Source organism: Phyllopteryx taeniolatus, chromosome 23 (assembly GCF_024500385.1).
Source record: "Phyllopteryx taeniolatus isolate TA_2022b chromosome 23, UOR_Ptae_1.2, whole genome shotgun sequence".
In the NCBI taxonomy this organism is placed as follows: Eukaryota; Metazoa; Chordata; class Actinopteri; order Syngnathiformes; family Syngnathidae; genus Phyllopteryx; species Phyllopteryx taeniolatus.
In genome coordinates, this window is record NC_084524.1 from 6,038,096 (window position 1) to 6,057,901 (window position 19,806).

Here is a 19,806-nt window from a genome sequence, read left to right on the forward strand (position 1 = left end):
CCTGGGATTGCTATGATAAGAAAAACTTTTGGCTCAGGGACATACATTAATGTATTTGTAGCAAAGTCTTTGGCACTTCACAAACTCACCCAGGAGGTGACCATTTTCCATATTTGTGCCGAAGTGTGGCTAGGAAATAGCCTCTAGGGGGGCGCTGTGGCTCAGAGGTGAGCTAAACAAGTGTCGTCAAGAAAAAAAGAAGAAGCAAGCATCAGTTAGCAGTTCAATGTGGCTAAAGCTATTAGCTATTGCTGTGTTAACGCTTCTTTGCCAAACTGTGACGTTTCGGAATTATTAGTATTACGTAACTTCACTTAACAATGTACACAGTGTTGCACCTCACATAATGACTTCATATGCAAATAAACGTCATTACTCACATAATTAATGGTATTCTCAGTGGGTTCTTCAGCTAGCATTGAAGGCTAGCAGGCAGACTGGCTTGAAAAAACAACAACCTGTCAACAAATATAAACATATAAGCGAGCTAACACACTATGAGTGTCCTACGGTCCTTTTTGAAAGCTTAATCACCGCAGCCAATTTGACGTTTGCAAAAAAAACAAACAAAAACAAAAAAAACACACTTCCACAGCAGGTGTTAGCAGTGTTGCTAACGAAGGGTTGCCGCGTTCCATTAAACATCCTGCACTCTGCACGCGTACAGAAACGTATTTTAAGAACTTTTTTTTTTTGGGTGGGGGGGTCGAATTTCAATGGAAATGTTGATCTTATCATACTTCAAAAATAAATTCACGATTTAAACAAAATATATTAAAAAAATTATTGTATATAACAAAGTTGCATTGGGGCCAATGAGGGATGGCTGCGTTCCATTTAGCTTGCAAGCTTGCTATTGCTCTGCCTTTGAAGCCTACAGAAACTGATTTTATTTGTTTTGTGGTATTCGAAACTAAACCAGACTGAAACTAATTATGCATTAAGAGGTAAGTGAAATAATCTTTTTTCATTTACTTTCATTTAACTATTGAATAAGTATCACAAATATTTCTCTCAATGGTATTGTTGAAAAAAAAGTATACTCACCTCAAGCTAAGTGAACGTCCACTTTATTTGTAAACAAATAAAAGACCAAAAAAAAAACATCTTTTTTTTTTTAACACTCCAAAAGCTTTTTCTTTAATAAGTACAACAGCCATTATTGTACAAGAAGTGCCTAAGTGCTCATCAGTGCTCCCGTTTTTCTATTCCCCACACCATGTACGTTTTTCTGTGGGACACCTCCTTGACAACCACTGGAACAGAAATCTGCTATCTACACTGAAAAGAAGGGAAAAAAACAAAAGTAGACCTGAAAACAAAGACGTTGCACAAATTACGTAATGTTCTTTGTTTGTTTTTTATATGTGTGTGACAAAAGAACAGGGGAACAAAAATTGCTCACACGTACAACAGAGACACGGGGTCAGTCGTCCGAAACAAAAGCTTAGCTAGTTATCTGTACATTTACATAGAATCATTTTTTTCCTCCCTTTTATTACTTGACAAAGTAAAGAGCAGCTACGCATTCACATTTTTTGTTTGTTTGTTTGTTTGCTTTTACTTCTTCAGCAAACAAAATGTGCCAAATAAATCCTTGGGGGGGGGGGGGGGAAACTTCAATGTGTATCATAAAATAGTCTCTTGTCTATAGTTTGAATTTGTTTGGGTCTGACTACATCCTTTAAGTTTTCACACAGATGATCCAACGCGGGGGTGGGAGGTCAAACGTCTTGAGCTGGCCCCTCCCTTTGTCACAGTTCTCCCGCAACGGTAGTCTCGGAGACACGGCAATAAAAACAAGGTGCCGACGACTGATGGAGAAAAAAACGGTGAGACCTCGCAGGGGGTCTACAGGCTGGTCACCAGGTGGGAGGGCTCCTGGAGGGGCTCCTCCGGGGACAGGTCGTCCTTGTTGGGGGGCACGATGAAGCCGTCGCTGCTTCCGCGTCCCAGCTGGTAGTAGGAGTGCAGCTGGTGGAGGTGGTTCCCGGAGCCCAGATTGGGCATGCTCTTGTAGTACACGTCGTCCGAGCTGGCCCCGGGACTCTTGGCCTCACCCCCGTCCTTGGGGCCCGCGGGGAGACCCGGGAGCATGGGCATGCTGGTGTACAGCGAGTCTCTCTGGCGGTGAGCGGGTGGCGGCGGCGAGCCCTCGTCCTCCTCGGTGTGCTCGTCGTTAAGCAGGGGGAAGAAGCTCTCGCTGTTCTCCTGCGGGATCCGCCGCCGGGACGACGAGGTCGGGGCGGCCGAGTAGGGGCGGTGGGGCAGCGGGAGGGGCGGTGGAGGCGGCTGGTGCAAGCGCTTGATGGAGCGGTCGAACGAGCGGTCCGACGGGAGTAGCGCTCTCTGAGGCAAGAGCGGCACGTCGGACTCCAAGCCCAGGCCATCGTCGGGGTGGGCGCCGAAGGTGACGTGCTCGGAGTTGACGCCCACGGCCGCCCGCAGTCCCAACGCGTACCCGCTCTCCTTGGACCCGTTGCTGACGTTGTTCACCAACTTGTTGACCAGGTTGCGGTTGTGCTCCGCCGAATTGTTCAGGTATGACGGGATGTAATTGGAGGCCAACTCTTTGAGGATCTTCTTCTCCAGGGTGGTCTCCTTGTGATTGTAGCCCCGCTCGATGATCTGGACGCAGTCGCTCATGTAGTCGACGCTGGCGATGCTGTAGCCGTGGTTACCATTCAGTGGTAGTGTATCCATGACACTTGTATCCCGGGCATTGTTCAGGATTCCCTCTGGAATGACAGGCGAAAACGGCCGTGTTAAAGGCTGATGGCACGTAATTGCCGCGCAAATAACACCGCAGCCCTTTTAGTCTGAAATCGGTGCTGACCCAAAGATCTTTTTGTACATAATGCCTTCCACAATTGGCTAGAGTGCACTTTTGCAAACAAGGAGCCGACACAAAACACGGTTATATCTATTAAAACCTTATATTGATACTCAGTCGTAGACAATGGAACCTCTAATGTTGGAGAATGGACCAAAGTGTTGCCTCGAAAGAAAGTTTTCGAAGTTATGGATGAAACATTGGAGATGCGTGCTTTTTGGGGGGAGAAAAACCCTTGCAGATACAGATATTGGGGAGTGGAAAAGGGTTGAAAATTGGAGAGCATGCGTTTTATTGGAGAGAAAATTGTCAACCTTTTTTTTTTTTTTTTTTATTGGGGAAAAACATGCCGAAAATTGGAGACAATGATTTTTGTCGGAGGAAAACTTACATGCTCTCCCCTCTGAAGAAAAACATGCACAATTTGGGGATACAAGCTTTTTACTGAGAAAATATGTGTATGAAAATTGGAGATTCATTATTTTCATTGGGAAAGAAAAAAAAAAGTACGATAACTGGACATGGTTTACATTGCGGGGAAATGTGCAAAAAAATTGGAGATACATGATTTCCATTAAATCAAAAATTAAACACTACATTTTGAGACGCATGCTTTTCATTGGAGGAAAACACAAAATTTAGACACACATTTTTTTGGACTACATCGTGAAAAAAAAAAATAATTGGAGATACAGACATGCTTTGTGCACACATAAGGAAATACATGCTTTTAATTAATGAAAAGAAATGTGTTTACGTTGGGCACAGCTTGACCTAAAAAGATAAATACAATTTTTCTTTGCTTTCTATGGGAACTTTCTATGGGAATCTAAATGCTAACCACAGAAGTTCCACTGCATTTGAACCCTATCGTCAAATTACGTTTGAATGGATGGGAAACACAGATATTCGCACAAAGCTCAAGCACAGCACAAAAGCACAAACCACGAACAAATTAAAGAACTAAAATATAAAAAATAAAAAAGAGATAAATCAATCTGGATCCAGCCATATTGTCCCGTAGGAGCATTTTAATAGCATTGTTAGTTACAATACAAAGTGCACGAACAAAGGCGACTGTTCAATATCCAGCCCCCATAAAATGCAAGTCAATTCGTATTGATGTCTCTTTTTAAACGTCGGACCGTGTTGAAACGGCGACTGTTTTTGAAATGTGCCAATGTCCGTTGTGCGATTATTTTGAGAGGGAGAAAAAAAAAAAAAAAAAAAAAGGGCCTTTGTTGCGTGACTTTGTCAGCACGGCGTGAGAAGGAAGTAAAAGCCAAAGTCAATTACATTTGGTATGCAATGTTTAGTTTGACTCCCATACTTGTCTCTCTGTAGGGCTCTTAAAGGGACAGCATGAAGGGAAGAAGAGCAGACAATAAGCAAAACAGTGAAAGCTCCAATAGAAATGCACACACCCCAAACAAATAATAGCAACAACGATGCTATGCTAATGCTAACCCAACACGAGAGGTGTCCTGGCCATTTTAGGCAGTACAAATCAGTGTATTGCAATGGCAATGAAGCTATTCTGTTCACATACAGTATCATAAACAACTGGATATGGGTCATTTTCCTATAATTTGGTCAATAACGGTAAAGACGTCTTCTTCTTACCACTGGAGGGAACCTCATTATGTTGATCACAAGTGCATGCGGCAGCCAATTTGCATTCTCACAATCGCAGACAGCAAAATTGATGCCGTTTATTGCATGTGCAACTCTCATGACTCTCTTTGTCTTTACCGTGACGCACTTTTGTCTTTACCGTTATGCCCAATGGTATTTCCGTGGTCCGGCGCCACTTTGCGCTGTCAAGAGGTTCTATCAACGAAGCTGTGGCAAAATTTAAGCCGATATCATTGTTGATGGTCACATTCAAGTTTAAGAAATCTTGTTCGGATTACATTTGCATTGGACTGCTATAACATTTTTGAAAACAGGACTTCAAGCATGGCTGTTTCGGCATGGGAGACATTTTTACACACAGAAAACGAAGACGGCATAAAAAAAAATTAGCTTGATAATTTGGAATTTTTTTTAACGTGTCTTTAGCATTATTAATCATATTTTATGAAAATGACCCAGATACATGCTTTTCGTCGCTATGCTCGTGCTAACACAACATGAGAGGTGTCCTCACTGGCAGACTGCAAAAGCTGCGTATAGCAATAGCAATAAAGGGATTTTCTTCATATACGGTATCGTAAACAATTGGAGATACATGCTTTTCGTTGGACACCAATGCTATGCTAGCGCTAACACAACATCGTTCACGTGCGCTATCATAAACAATAGCCAGAATCCAATCCGGTAAACATCTGGAGCAGTGTAGAAAGTTTGTGCTCATTTAAGTTTATTCAGCTTGTTTTTTTGTTTGTTTGTTTGTCTGTGGGGGTGATGGGGACACACTGCTCCAGCTCAAAGAATGAAGAGAAGCTAGCACACCTTGCGCGTTGTACATGCCCAGAGGGTTGTTATAGACTGCCGACTCCCCGAGCAATGTATTATACGGATTGTTAGTGCCATGAGGACGTAGGAGTGCATTAGGTATAAGATGGTTAGCCATTGCCCCTGCAGCAGCCAGAGAAGACAGAGTAGGACAGCAAAAGGGGGAGGGGGGGCAGGAACAGGTATAGGTGGGTGGATAAATTGAGACAGAGCGGGAGAAAGAGAGAGAAAACACATATCAGTTGGGCAGATGTAGCCGAAATCCATTAACATCCAAATGATCACATGATCATTAATTGTGTGTATGTGTGGGTGGGTGGGTGGGTGGGGGGGGGGGGGGGGGGACTGGACTGACAAAAGCTAACGCAACTGATGAAACCCAAGCGCTAATGTTAGCCATTAGTGCATCCATGCAGCAAAAAGAGCGGAGGGCGCAGTTACGGAATGTGCTAATGTGACTTTTTTTTTTTTTTCCGACGCGTAATGTGACAAAATGCTCATCACGATCATCGGTATGAATGCAAGTTAACATTGGCTCGGATAGAAATGTTCAATTTTGTGCCTTTGGAGCATTTTCTACCCTCCTACCGAGTCACTAATTTGAATATGCTCGCATTTGATTGGAGGAAATTGCGCAACAATTTGGAGCTACATGTTTTTCATCACATGTAAGCTTAACAATGTAGATACAAGGTACAATTTTTCATTCATTTATATTTGAATTACTAATAGATGCACCAAGATGTCGGCAAAGTACAACTTTTTGTCTACATGAAGCTCCTCAACTGACTTTAACATAGTTCCGTGGCACCAAGATAGCGATAAAAGATTTAAACCCATAAAATTCTTGAATAAGCAGTGATAAAGCACCAAAAAGCATTTTTGGGGTTGGTTCCCGAAGAACAAAATGAAATAAAATGTGGAGGTCCACTGCACACTCAAAATCTGAAAAAAATAAAATGCAACATACTGAATCTGCAATAGGTGAAACGCGATATAGCTAGGGAACATTACATGGTTTTCAGTGCGTAAAAAAGATGGAAAATTGAATTGGCCCAAAAAAACCATGACTGCAATTGGGGACAAATGTGGACACAGATGCTTTTGAAACATGCAAAATTCCAAAAATACCTATAAAAGTATCTCTCTCGAAAAAAATTATTCTTTTGTTGAATTTAATTTCAAGGAAGCCAGGCAGCATCCCAGAAAGAATTGCGCTCACTGAAAAAGCTCCTTAATGAATAATTGCAGGCTTTCAGCTTTACTCACATTCAAAGTATTTATTAGTCTTGTTGATGTTTGTGTTGTTTCTTAAAAGCAGTCACCGCTTGACGCTCCCCCAAATTGCAGCGCGTTCAATAAACAACACACCCGCTTCCTCCGTGACACATCCCGCATTTATCCTGTCTCATAAATTGGGCAAAGTCGAATGGGGCGACGCGTTTGAAACTCGGCGGTGACAGAACGCCGCCGCCTTGCAGGACTTGTATGAAATTCCGTGAATAATTCAGATGTGGCTTTTATTTTTATGTAGGAGCCACGTTGACTGGTTAAAAGCTGTTGATGGCAGCATGAGCTGAGTGGCTAATTATTGAGAATTCGACATGTTTTTTCTCTTGCTGGAACCTTCATCCATCATTTTAAACTGAGCGTTAGCATCCGCGGCGAATTGAGTCTTGTCCATCAAGACAGGGACGGGGGTCGGGGGTCAGACTTGATCTCGAACTTTTTTGGGTCCAGGAATGAAAAAGTTGCTGATTTTCAAAAATCAAGTCGTAACAAACGGGAACAAATTCATATTCTATGGAGGAAAAAAAAAAAAAAAAAAGGTATGTTACGAGAATAAAGTCATTTGGCGAACTTGGCCAGGATAAAAAGTCATAAATGTACGGGAATGTCATTAAAGTCAAAGTTTCACGAGGGAAGAAAGTCATATTTGGGCCACATTTGACTTGCCTCCCCACTGCTGGGAGTTTTTAAATCATTTCTTAATGATCATAAATTCTTAATTTCTTACAATGGAATTCAGCGGTTGTATTTTATATTTCCTTTCTTATCTCCTTTAATTTTATTTCGTTTTATATCAATTGAAAACCACTTTAGTCCACTGTTATTTTAAAATGTGCTCAATAAATAAGTTTAGACTAATTTATTCTTGTAATATTACACGATTTATTCTGGAAAATATACTTTTACAGTAAAAAAAAAAAAAAAAAGGGGGGCTATATTTTTGAAAAAATATGCCTTTTGTTGTCTAAAAACATGTACCTTTGTTCATGCAGGGATTTTAGATTTATAGGATGATATGTCACAAATCCTAAACAAGCTTTTAATTGGCACAAAGCTAAAGTAGGGAGTAGTCATTGGATGATTATGTTTGTTTTATTTGCACTGGTTTGTTTTCAGCCCTTTTTTTTTGTTTTTGTTTTTTTACAATGCTACTTTAATAATGACTTATTGGAAATTGTTTTGCAGATGCCCAAGCTACGGCTTGCGGACCACAGCTTGAGAAACGCTGCCTTAAATGCATTGCAACTTTTTTTTTTTTTTTTTTCTTTCCAAGCAGGACTTTCTGCCACGTTGACTTTTAGGTGGCAATTCAGCAGTTCTTAAATTTGGAATTAGGGCCCTTATTAATAATCCATGACGTGCATGACCCACATTTTGAAAATAAAACATCACTTTTTTCTCTAATCTAAACTGTTGGATACTTATATTACCGAGCACCAAAGACCAATGCAATGTCCAGGCGCCACCAAAAACTTCAGGAAAAAAGTCGTCGTGCATGATTAAACATTTGCAGATACAGTACGTGCTTTTCAGTGGCTAAAAACCAAAAAAAATAAAAAATGCTGAACTTGGAGATACATGGTTTTCATTGGCTAAAAACTAATGTCATGTTTTAATTCATGGATAAAATAAACGGAAAAATGTTGAAATGCTAAAAATGATCAATTTAGAAATACATGCATTTCATTGGTTAGCAAGTGAAAAAAAATGCTGCATTTGTCTACTATATACATGAGTGTCATTGGCTAAAAACTAACAAACATGCTAAATTTAGATAAACGGTTTCAATGGAAAAGTAAAAAAAAAAAAAAAAAATGTGAAGATATGTGGTTTGCATTGGATAAAAACTAACAAGAAAATGCAAAATTAGGCTTTTCATTGGAAATAATCCAATTTAAAAATGCTAAATTTGGAGAAACATGCTTTTCATTGGATAAAATTTGGCGATAAATAATTTTCATGGTTGAAAATTCCTTACATTTACAAATAGAAGTCGAGCAAATACCTCTGTTGAGTGACGCCGAACTGTTGATGTCGCCGGTCATGAAAGACGACTCGGACTGTTTTCTGACCGTGTCGTTCCACATCCGGCGGATGCGACTCTGCGGAGACAACAGACAACGGCGTTTAAAAGAGTCGCGCCGCATCGTCGAATGACGCCACACGTCCGCCGAGCCTTCGATCAAAGGCGGGAGCATTCGCAGTCAGTCAATAATAAAGTCATCAGTCAGGCTTTCCGATTCGGCCTCTGGGGTGCGACGGCTCAATCCGAGACGGCGCGATCCGAGTTAATTATGCCCGAGTCCCATGGGCTGTTGCGCAAGCTCAGGGTCTCCCGCTATCCGACAACTCTGGATCCTGCGCCACAGGGGCTTGGGATTAGACATGTATCGGTGTCGGTGAGCTGGTGGGCAAATTGGAGTGTTAAAATCCTCTGGGTGTGCTCGGGCCCCGCGGAGAATCAAGTTCTAGTCATGTTTATAGTTAGAAAAAAAAAACGATGGTTGGTGAGTCATGCACTGATAATTGCTCGAAAAATCATACTAAGCATCCAGCAATTCTGCACTAACACGTTTCTGCTGAAAAATCACACTATGAGGTAATTGTGCGTCAAAATCATGGTTTTAAATTTGTCTTATTATTTTTTACCCCAAAGAAATACAAATCATGTCGTTTGAAGAGGATTTTTTTACCAATTTACCAAACGTGGCGTCTGATTGGCAGAAACCATTGGCGTAATAGCGATACCCTGGCGTTGCCTGAAAAATCACACTATGAGGTAATTGTGCATCAAAATCATGTTTTTAGATGATTCTTATTTTCACAAAACATAATAGCTGTGTTATGATCAATCATGGGCTGAATTAACAGCAACCAAATAAAAAAAAATAAAAATTTAAGTATTTCTTCTCATTTTTAGCAAACATAATAGCAGAACATCGCTAATAGGCAGGAACTAATGGCGTGAGAGTGATGCCCTGGCATTGCCAGAAGTTGTTTTCTTCAGGGATTTTAAACTGCAACTGTGTTTTCCTCCGATTAAAAACGTGGCAACATGACAACCGCAATATGATTTGTGTCTTCTTTCATAAGGTGAGCTTGGCATCTTCTCCAGTGTTCCCATACCTGTCAGATCAAAACGCTGACGTCTAGTCAAAGCGGCGTGTATAATTAAAGGCGCTGATCTGCATACTGAATCCAATCGTGGGTTTGCTTCCGCGTGCTCGATTCTAAGGACTATTTATAATTGAACGCCGGCTGCGAGTCCCATGCTTTTGGAAAATGGACATGGTGTTCCATTACAGGACATCGCGCAATTTATCCGATGCGCTGGCGGAATGCGGGAACAATCGAGATGACAAGGAAAAATGTACCATATTCCATCTCTTCTGTGTTTCCCTAAAATCCATCCATCCATTTTCTGAGCCGCTTCTCCTCACTAGGGTCGCGGGCGTGCTGGAGCCTATCCCAGCTGTCATCGGGCAGGAGGCGGGGTACACCCTGAACTGCTTGCCAGCCAATCGCAGGGCACATACAAACAAACAACCATTCACACTCACATTCACACCTACGGGCAATTTAGAGTCTTCAATTAATGCATGTTTTTGGGATGTGGGAGGAAACCGGAGTGCCCGGAGAAAACCCACGCAGGCACGGGGAGAACATGCAAACTCCACACAGGCGGGGACGGGGATTGAACCCCGCACCTCAGAACTGTGAGGCTGACGCTCTAACCAGTCGGCCACCGTGCCGCCCTAAAATGTTATATTAAATCAAAATTATATTAAAAATGAACCCTTATGATTATTGATCGCATCTTTCACCTAGCAGGATGAATTATTGGAAGGTATCAGCGGCAATTTTCGCCGGTGGGTAATTAGTCTTCTTTTAATAAACAGACAACAGCCGTAAAAAAAATAAAAAACATATATATATATAAAATTCGCAATGAGGAACAACACATTGAAGAAAATCTATTGACATTTTTAGTCAATTAAGTAAGAAATGAGTTAAAGATGTTACGATTCAATCAGAGGGGAAATGCACAAAATTGGACATTGGTCAATGGGCGGGGGAGGGGGTAGCAAAAATGCTTAGCAAAAACATTTTGAATAATAAATGAACAGTTATGATTGAAAAAAGATTTGATTTTAGTTCTCGTTTTGGTTTATATTGATTTTCGTTTTGAAGCCAATAATGTTTTCACAGGGAAAATTGATGAATTTGCATATTTCCTGTTTAAATACTGTACATGGGCCAGAGGCAAAGTGCGGCAGCGAGCAGCCAGCCTCACCTCAGATTGCGCAATCCCTCACTCGAAAGCAGAGCTAGCACAGAGCAACAGCACTATTTATTGTTAAAATTACGGCACTACAACAGAGGGGCCTGTTGGGAAAGGCCTGTACTCCTATATAATTTTGTCGGACACTCAGTATGCACTCTCATTTGATATAGCCATGGTATTCTAGTTAATATTTGCATTTATAGATAAAGCGCAGATAAAAGCACAAGGTGAGGCAGACAGTATTCTGCCTCACAAAGGCAGACTACCATTAGGCAAAAACAGGCAATTGCCTGGGGCCCCAAGATTTCTAGGCACTCTCAAACATCTTATTGAAAACGAATTAATAAAGTTGTCTTCTTCCAAGTCTCGGAAATAATTTCAATGGGGGGAAAAAAAGGGTAGACAACCTGTGAACCAGCAGAGTAGCGTCCAGGAGCACGAGACGCATTCCCCTTGGAACCGATGGAGCTTTCCATACTTTTGCCACTGCAGCAGTGCGTACGGAGGCACTTGCCGTACTCTTTACGCACCTGAACAAAATAAGGGAAGACAAAAGTGACTGTTTTGTAGAAATGAGTGCCATGCAGCCGCTGGTCGAGCGCTCTACCTTCTTCTGCAGCACGCAGTGGAAGATGAAGATGAACATGCCCTGCAGCGAGTTGAAGATGGTGAAGAGGTAGGCCATGACCAGCGTGCTCTCGTTGACGTACATCAGCCCGAAGGCCCAGGTGAGGCCCAGCAGGCACAGCAACGCAATGGCCCCGATCACCCACGATCTTCAAACACAACCCATTTCCTCAAATTAAAAGTCAGGATTCCAAAGAGGGTAGCTGGATCTGGTCAAAATGTACACTTCTCACAAATTCGGGATATTGGGTTTTTGGGTGAAATTTCAGGACTAACGTGATATGCACTTTATCCTTTACAGGTGGACTTCATTTCATCTCTAAATTTTTGAAAGTGTAGGGCAACGGAGCTTTAACCAACACCTCCAATCTTATTACATTGATTGGACTTGAGGTTGGGTGACTCCTGCTTCCAATTACCTTTTGACATTGTGAGACCAAGACGACACCAAACAATTGATCAACGGTACCCCGCCAGTGCGAGGCTTCAAACGGAATGTTCTCAGAAGGAAGTGTCATCAGCCGGTTGCAAAAGAGAGACTGGAAGAGTCACAGAAAGTCATACAAGGAGACATTCTGGGAAATGTTCATGGATGAAAGACGTGAAAGTTCCCCTTCAGTTCCTTGTCAAACAGCAAGTTGTGCAAAATGTACGAAAACATTCAACCGCTGGAGATTCCAAGGGTCAAATTAAGTTCACCTGTCAACTTAAAGTGCATGTTTGCTTCATGCTGAAATTTCACGCCAAAGGCCAGTATCCGAATTTTTGGTGAGTAGTTTTTCTTTCATTTGATGTACTTTGGAATTCTTGGTGTCGGGGCCCTGGAAAAAGGTACAAACAGTCACATTTGGGTCCAGAAACTGGCCCCAAAATACAAACATCAAGGTTGTTCGATGAGGGGGTGGGTTGGGGATGTGGCACCAAAACAAATGAGATGACAATGAATGTAATGCACTCTTCAGCTTTTAAAGTCTTTAAAATCATTTGAGGAAAAAACTTCACACTAAAAGTACAACGTTGTGAATATCATAGCTACTGCAGGAATAAAGTCAGAATTTGACAAGAAAACAAGTCATTAAGTTACCAGGCTATAATTTAACGCAAATAAAGTCACAATTTAACACGAAGGTTAAACGCTTCCAACCATGATTGATTTTGAACAACAAATTGAATATTCACAAACGGAAATGAGAAGAAAATTGCCAGAATTAAGTTGCAATCATTTGGGAGAAGAGTAAAACCAAAGTTAGGAGCATACCGTTGTAAATATTCTGAGAAAAAATGTTATCGAAAATATAGTCAGAAATAAGTCAGAAGGTTGTTAAATTGCCACGTAATAGTTTTACCTGAATGAAATTGCAAGTTTACACTGAGGTTAAATGCTTCCGTAATGTTAGCTGGATTGTTACAAATTTCCGATTTCCGAGTGAACCCAAAGCATGTCGCCGCTCACGACACAGACGCCATTGAAAAAATTCACACTCATAAATTCCGTTATTCATTGGGCAGGGTGGAAATTTGGGCTCCTGGGGTTTCGTGCGTTAGGGCAAATGAAAGGGCAAGGGTTTGACATTTTTCCAACGTTTTTGTCTTACTTGAGCTTCGGTTCGTAATCCTGATAGCTGGGCAAAAAAAAACAACAACAACAAAAAAGAAAAAACGTGAGAGCATAAAGAAGACATGCGTCACCCAAAATGTGTGGTGGGGGCAATGAGGGGAACATTGAGGATATAAACGCACATCATCCACAATCCGACATCGCGAGCGGCATTCTCGCGGAAGGATTTCTTTGTGATTTACAGGCACTTGCCACCATTATCTCTACTCACAGGAGCATCCAGCCGCCGTCGTAAACACTGGCAGACCTTCGCGTTTAAAGCACCAATAAATGGGTCAGGTGTGCGGCAAAATTGGTGATTTATGAATTCGCCGTCATTTTCCCAGGGCTGCCTTAATGACCTGGCGGGAGAGGGTACTTCATCAAGGCGAGCGAGACGTGAAGAATGGGTGAAAACCACAGCGCTGTCCTCTAACTAGAGGTCATCGGGACTACTGACTGCAGCACAAAGTTTGGCTCAAGGAAAAAAAAAAAAAAAAGAACAAGCAAAATGCGAGGCTGAGCACAAACAGACTAAGTATTAAGTATTAAGGTTGACAATGATGTTGAAATGCACAGCATTACTCAAAGGCGCTGCGAAACGTTTTGCAACATTGTCCTGTGAAAAAGTATTTTTAACAATTTTCTAATTAACCCACTGCGTGACACAGTGCTTGATAACCAAAATATTAGAAACACCTATAATGCAGTGCAATTCTTAACCACTCCGACTAGACTCAAAATTCTACTGTGTTAATCGCCAAAACACAACAAATTTACTATTTGGGTGAGAGAAGTGGGGGGAAAAAAAATGTTTTGATTGAAAAAGTACGGAAAATGTTATTTTGGGCGACAATAAGGTCCAACACACCAAAAATGAAAGCCAAATTTCTACCAAATTTCCCTCACATTGACACATTAGGCAAGAGAAGCAGGACAAAATATAATTCTGTGAAAAAAGTAGAAAAGTTGTTGTGGGTCAATAAAGTCCGAACGGCAAAAACAAAAATAGCACCAGATTGCTATTCGTTTCCCTTTAAATGGATTTTTTTTTTTTTAATGCTCACCCTCACCCTAATCCTAAAATCTGAAACACCCAAATTGACCTTTTTGGGGGGCAGAAGTGGGGAAAATATTCAAACCATTGAAAATTTAATGTAAACTGTCATAACCACAATAATAAAATCAGTGTATTTCTTAGAAGAAGAAAAAAAGCAAATCTCAACTGTAGGAGGAGTTTGGGAGCAAAAACATACATCCTGTTGCAGGTCCGGTGAGGGAGAGGGAGGGGCGGGGGGGGGGGGGGGGGGAACACGTCAAACACAACATCCATTGTAATCTACACTGAGGAAATGCTGCGTCTTACCAGTGCAACTCTACAATAACGCATCCGTCGTAATAACGGTGGCTAAAATGAAGGAAGACAAATAAAATCAAGATGGCAATGTCAAAAGACGAACATGAGAAGCAAAATGAAGCAAAGCAGCGTGATGACATCGCGACACGAGGCGTGACATCAAATTGTTTTGTTTTTTTTAAACAAGCCAAAAGTCCCGACAACAAATGAGCTGCCATTCATGTTTAAACACAAACCGGAACAACCTTGACTTGGGTATGATGATGAAATACAAGCACAGATTGGTGCCACAGTTGCTGTCATTTCTTTGAGTAATGGGCCGTTCCTTCAGAAGAAGAAGAAGAAGAAGAAAAAAAAAAAAAAAAAAAAAAGCCTGTCAGACGAATGAGGGCTGCCAGTTTTCCAGCGGTGACGCGGAACGTCGCGGACTGTTTTGAACTCACGTTAAGAGTACGACTTAAGGCGCATTAGGGGACCTGGGTGTTATAAATCTTCACCCCCGAGAAAATGACACAATGTGTCGGAAAGGGCCAGAGGAAGGTTCGGGATCAAAATGGGAATCGCGGCTTTAAGTTGTCAACTGCCTGCTGTCGTGCCATTCAAAATATGGAGTTTAGCAGACTTGATTGTTTTTTTCAGTTTGGAACATGTACATCATTTATTTTGGTTTCAACAAAGCAATTCCTTATTTTTTTGTACATTTGAATTTTGAACAGGAAGTCCAAATATTTACACAAAAAAAATAAAAAATTGACAATTTTTGCAATATGTATAGGAATTATTTTATGACAAAATATTATTATATTAAAAAAGACTATAGAAAAAGTTACTGTGAGGCAAAAAGTCTGAAATACAAACAAATATGACATAAGTGGGACAAAATATTATTTAGAAAAAAAAGGTAATGTTTTTTTTAATAGCATATGTCCCATAACCAAAATATTAGCTCCACCTCTCAGTACAATATGTACAAATTGCAGCCGTCATAATGAACTATCTAACTACTAGAAGCAAACAGAGCATGACATTTGGTGACACATTTTTATTTTGACTTCACGACGCTGAAACCGGCATGTCCAAATATGGTCAAATTCGTATTTCTTCACAAATCAATACTATTGGTCTGCACCCACGTCGGCTGTTATTTCTACACAGTAGTAACCAATTTAAAGTGTGGAAAAGAGCATGAGAGCAAATATATTAACTCTGTTGAATGCTCAACTGTCTGAGGAAGTGTCGTAATACTCCGCCTCTTGCCTCGCTGTGCGCATTATGTCACCTCGAGATTGAAAGTATGGATGTGTTTTTAAGACAATATTGAGTGAAAATAGTTGCGGTTTCTGGTAAAAATGGATCGCTGTAATGCTTTGGTGCAGGAGGAACTGTTCGTCCATGAATGTGAGATGAATTTATTTATTTAAAAACGTGTTTGGGAAGATGACAATTACAATCATTTTCTTTTGTGTGGTGATAAATTGGTATTTATTTTTGTTTTTTGGTTAAAATGATCAAGAGCAAAAAAAAGCGAGGCTTCATTAACCGTAAGCATATAAAAGGAAGCTCCTGAAGTGCCATTTCAGAGGGCTATTTCTTCCTAATAGGATAAAACTAGGTATATAAGTGCAATCCGAGTGCTCTTACTTGATGTTGTCCAGGCAACCGGAATCGGGCTTGAGGATGGCCGTGTGATGGAACATCTTGTAGAGCGCGATGCCCAGGAAAACCACGTTGAGCTGCGGGAAAGAAGCCGAGACGCATCTTTTCATTTTAAATCAGACCACTTTGGAGTGCAAAGCCAAGCCTGCCTGCCCCCCACTTTGCCAAACAGAGCGCAAAATCCTACGAAACCTCCATCATGGTACAAGGCCCCCCACCCCCCTGAACGCGGCCAAGGATGACAGATGCGTACTTGTAAGAGCGAGCTTTTCCACCTGACTTATTCATTCGCATCTCATCTTACTCACACATGAAAAAACCTCATTGAGACGCACCTTACAGACACCCACCATCTTCCCTTCCGGCAACTGGGAGAAGCAAAGTCCACACAAGCAAATATCCGCACTCATTCCCCCTAAACCGCCGTAAAAGTAAAATGATATTTTCATTGTTTTCCACTGACTACTTTGGCCTGAAATACTCATATCAAATATGAATTCTATTCTCTTGAATGAATTTTTCATGCGGCATGAGGACGTCTAAGAGAAAAGATGCACAAAATTGGACTTGTATGTTCAGTAGCGAGGCACTATGGCGGAAAATGGCAAAAGGTGTGACATGTTTGTGCGTCCTTTGGAATGGGGGTGGTAGCAGCATTCAACTTGAGAAATTAAACCTTGAAAGCATGTCATCCATATTTAAATAGAGTGGAACCTCGGTTTTCATGAGTCTGTTTTTTTTTTTCTCCGTCTAAATGTTGTCTCTTTTTTCATACGCCACAGTACTTGACCGTTAATTTTCCTGTCAAAAGTCAGACCTTCCAAATAAATGCATGCAAAAAAATAATGTCCTGTGCCACATAGTGCCTTAATTAATAGTAGCACTCGATAAACATGTAGAAAATATTTTGTGTGCAACTGTTATTATACTAGTGTGCTCGTATTGCCCCAACTTGTCCGAGTGTTGCCGAGCAGACCGGGAGGCTTGTGATTGCTTTGAGTTGTTAATAAAAGCTTGCATTATGGAATAAAGTTTCCCAGCTGTAGAATTATTTTTAGAGCTCCGAGTCCCGACCATTTGATGAAAAAAGCGAGAATCGCTATAGAAATTAGGAAAACATTGAGAAAATGCCTTCTGTCTCTCTCCTCCTCGCTGTATAAGCTAATAATGCTCATTTATCTGCTTCTTTAGTCATTTATATGTATTTCACTCTGTTTTTGTATGTAAAGCTGTATTTATTTTCTCTAAGAAATATTTTTGTTAATATTTGGATTTGGTCAGACTCAGTTTGAAACAGACTTTACCGGAGGTTCCACTGTACTTTTTCATGGGGATAAAAAAAAAAGGAAAAAAAAGCCATTTTTAATGCTTTTCCATCTCTATAATTCATTCTTTCTATTTGCCTGATTTTTCACATTTCAATTTAGGATCAATCAAAAATACAAAATGGAAAAACAAGCCAAATAATCAGTCACTTTTGATTTATTGATTGCAAATTCAAAAGGGACAAAACACAAAAAGGTATGATTCAATGCAGCATTCTTTTTATGTAGCTTTGCAATTTAAGGCATTTTTTTGGGGGGGGAACCGAGGTGGCAAATTGGAACACCACTCATTGAACTCAGCCAAATTGGCTTGAAAACAACGGCAACAACAAAAAAAAAAAAAAACACCTCATAATACACCATCCTTCTTGAGCTAATTCTAAGGATTCCCGAGCCCTTTTTAGGAGCCCCTCTAGCTGCCTTAATTGGATTTGTGCTCCGGCACACCAACATTGATATTCTCCTTGGTACATTGACGAGAGAAAGGGAAGCATCACGAGGCAACCGCGGGGATATTTTTTGTTGTTGTTGCCCGATTCCTCCCAAAAGTGGAGCGTGACGAGCGCACGTCGTGCATGTCAGGATTTAGCGAGTGAGTCACAGCCGGGCAGGAAGATTGCTGCTGTAGATCGTCCAAGTGGGATGAATCCAGAATGTTTTCCGACGTGTCTGAGATTGAAGGCAACCAGATTTCCATGAGATTGAAGGGAGGGATGGCCACGAATAATCTTGGCATCACGGTTTACTGTTATTATTCTGACCAATGAATCGCCTTGGCAAGAAAGTAGAACAGTGATTCTCAAATGATCCAATTTACTACAAATAATGTACAGCATCTGAGTGCGTCTGTCTATGCCAGCGGCATGTATAGGAAATACGTAATAATAATGGAATGAAAACATTTGTTGTACAGTTTAAGCCTTAAAATAACACTCCAACACGCTGTAATTCCATCAAAACCTGTTTAAACGTTTTCAACATACTGCAAATGTATTCGTTTGACAAAAAAGTCTGTGACAGGTGAACTGCGATGCAGTGGGGGATGACTGTGTAGTAAAAGTAAAAATAATTCAACTGTTATTAGTGCCACTCCTCGGATGGCTATAATTCTATTAGATTCAAATTGAGGATCAGTTCCAGGGATTCTTCACGAGATCGAAGAAGTAGTCATCAAGTGCAAAGAAGCTGTCCAGTTGCCAGTGATTCCGTCTTCATACATTGCCGTGAACTCTTGGCGTGAGCCGAACTGCCGTTTTAAAGCGATCCGATCGATAAATGTTCATCAGAAAAGCGGCGAAAAAAAAAACAAGCCATCGTGTTGTTATCTTAGCACTATGGCCTTCTCCGTGTGTGGCCGTGAGACGAGGAAACAGGATGACGACGGAGAAAGAAGCAAGCGGAGTTGGTGGGTGGATCAATCAGAATCGCAGTGTGGATTACTGTAACATCGCATACTGAGCAGAATTCCCTCTCTCTCCGCACCTCATCCCCCCCCCCCCCCCCCCCCCCCCCCCACCTGCAATTGGTCTCCGCCGGCATCTGCGGCCTGGTGACAAACTGCAATATATTCTCCGCGCCGCTCATTCGTTTTCCTTGACGGCTGCGTGCCCGCCGGTGGCGTCCGGGCTCAACAGGGTAGAGGGGGGGCGGTTTGGGGGGGGGGGGGGGGGTGGAGATCTGTGTGGGCCGTTTATGCGGCGACCCGCAGGCTAAGTAGGGGTAATGAACACAAGGTTGGGGGTGGGTCACACTTACCATAATTATCAAGGTTGCCGGTCCGATGAAACTCCAAATGAAGTAGGTGTCAAGGCGAAGCCAGCAACTGCAACGACAAGCACCGACAAGGATGTTTGCAACGGCGTATGACGCAGTGGTTCTCAAAGTGGGGTCCAGGGACCAATTACTCCACCCTTGTTTAACTTTACATGGTAGGTATGTTTAATTGGCATTAGGATTATGAGGCTATCCTGGGAAAAAATGTCTTCCCTGAAGAAAAAAAATAAAATAATGTTTGCGAACACCCCGTGTACAATCTGCCTCTCGCAGGCACTAGGGTTTATTGAAGTAGCCGACAAAGCAAAAAAATGGCCAATGGACCAACATAAAGGCTGATGGAGACCACGGCTCAGCCTGATTCGCTTTCAATTTGCCGGGTTAAGGTGGCAAATTACCGTCACAGATGATAATTTATGGACGATTCAATTAGTCCCAAATTGAATCCCGACTGTATCACTCCAAAGGAATTGGTTCGACCTCGACCCAGACCCACATGCGCACCCGTTAAACCCTGGCGAAAAAGCTTACAAGCTCTCACAACTCTGTGTAGGCGCCGCAATTACGACAATAATGAAACCGCATGCCCCCCCTGACCTCCTACCT

At 41.6% G+C, this 19,806-nt stretch overlaps 1 protein-coding gene across 16 annotated transcripts in view; it reads right to left on the minus strand.

Annotated features, from left to right (window-relative positions):
* Positions 1–1,053: 1,053 nt before the first annotated feature.
* LOC133472857 (adhesion G protein-coupled receptor L3-like) overlaps positions 1,054–19,806 on the minus strand; it is a 140,126-nt gene continuing 121,373 nt past the window's right edge. For 6 of the 16 annotated variants that reach the window (XM_061764309.1, XM_061764313.1, XM_061764311.1 and 3 more), the window contains 10 exons: positions 19,183–19,249; positions 16,088–16,179; positions 14,456–14,497; positions 13,088–13,114; positions 11,473–11,641; positions 11,273–11,395; positions 8,586–8,682; positions 5,288–5,413; positions 4,164–4,181; positions 1,054–2,738 (listed from right to left, as the gene is read on the minus strand). In XM_061764309.1, the coding sequence (XP_061620293.1) occupies positions 1,852–2,738; positions 4,164–4,181; positions 5,288–5,413; positions 8,586–8,682; positions 11,273–11,395; positions 11,473–11,641; positions 13,088–13,114; positions 14,456–14,497; positions 16,088–16,179; positions 19,183–19,249 (1,648 nt within the window). In that variant the 3' untranslated portion in view covers positions 1,054–1,851. Of the gene's footprint in view, positions 2,739–4,129; positions 4,182–5,287; positions 5,414–8,585; positions 8,683–11,272; positions 11,396–11,472; positions 11,642–13,087; positions 13,115–14,455; positions 14,498–16,087; positions 16,180–19,182; positions 19,250–19,806 lie in introns of all 16 variants that reach the window. The other 10 variants (XM_061764320.1, XM_061764317.1, XM_061764314.1 and 7 more) reach the window with 10 other exon arrangements.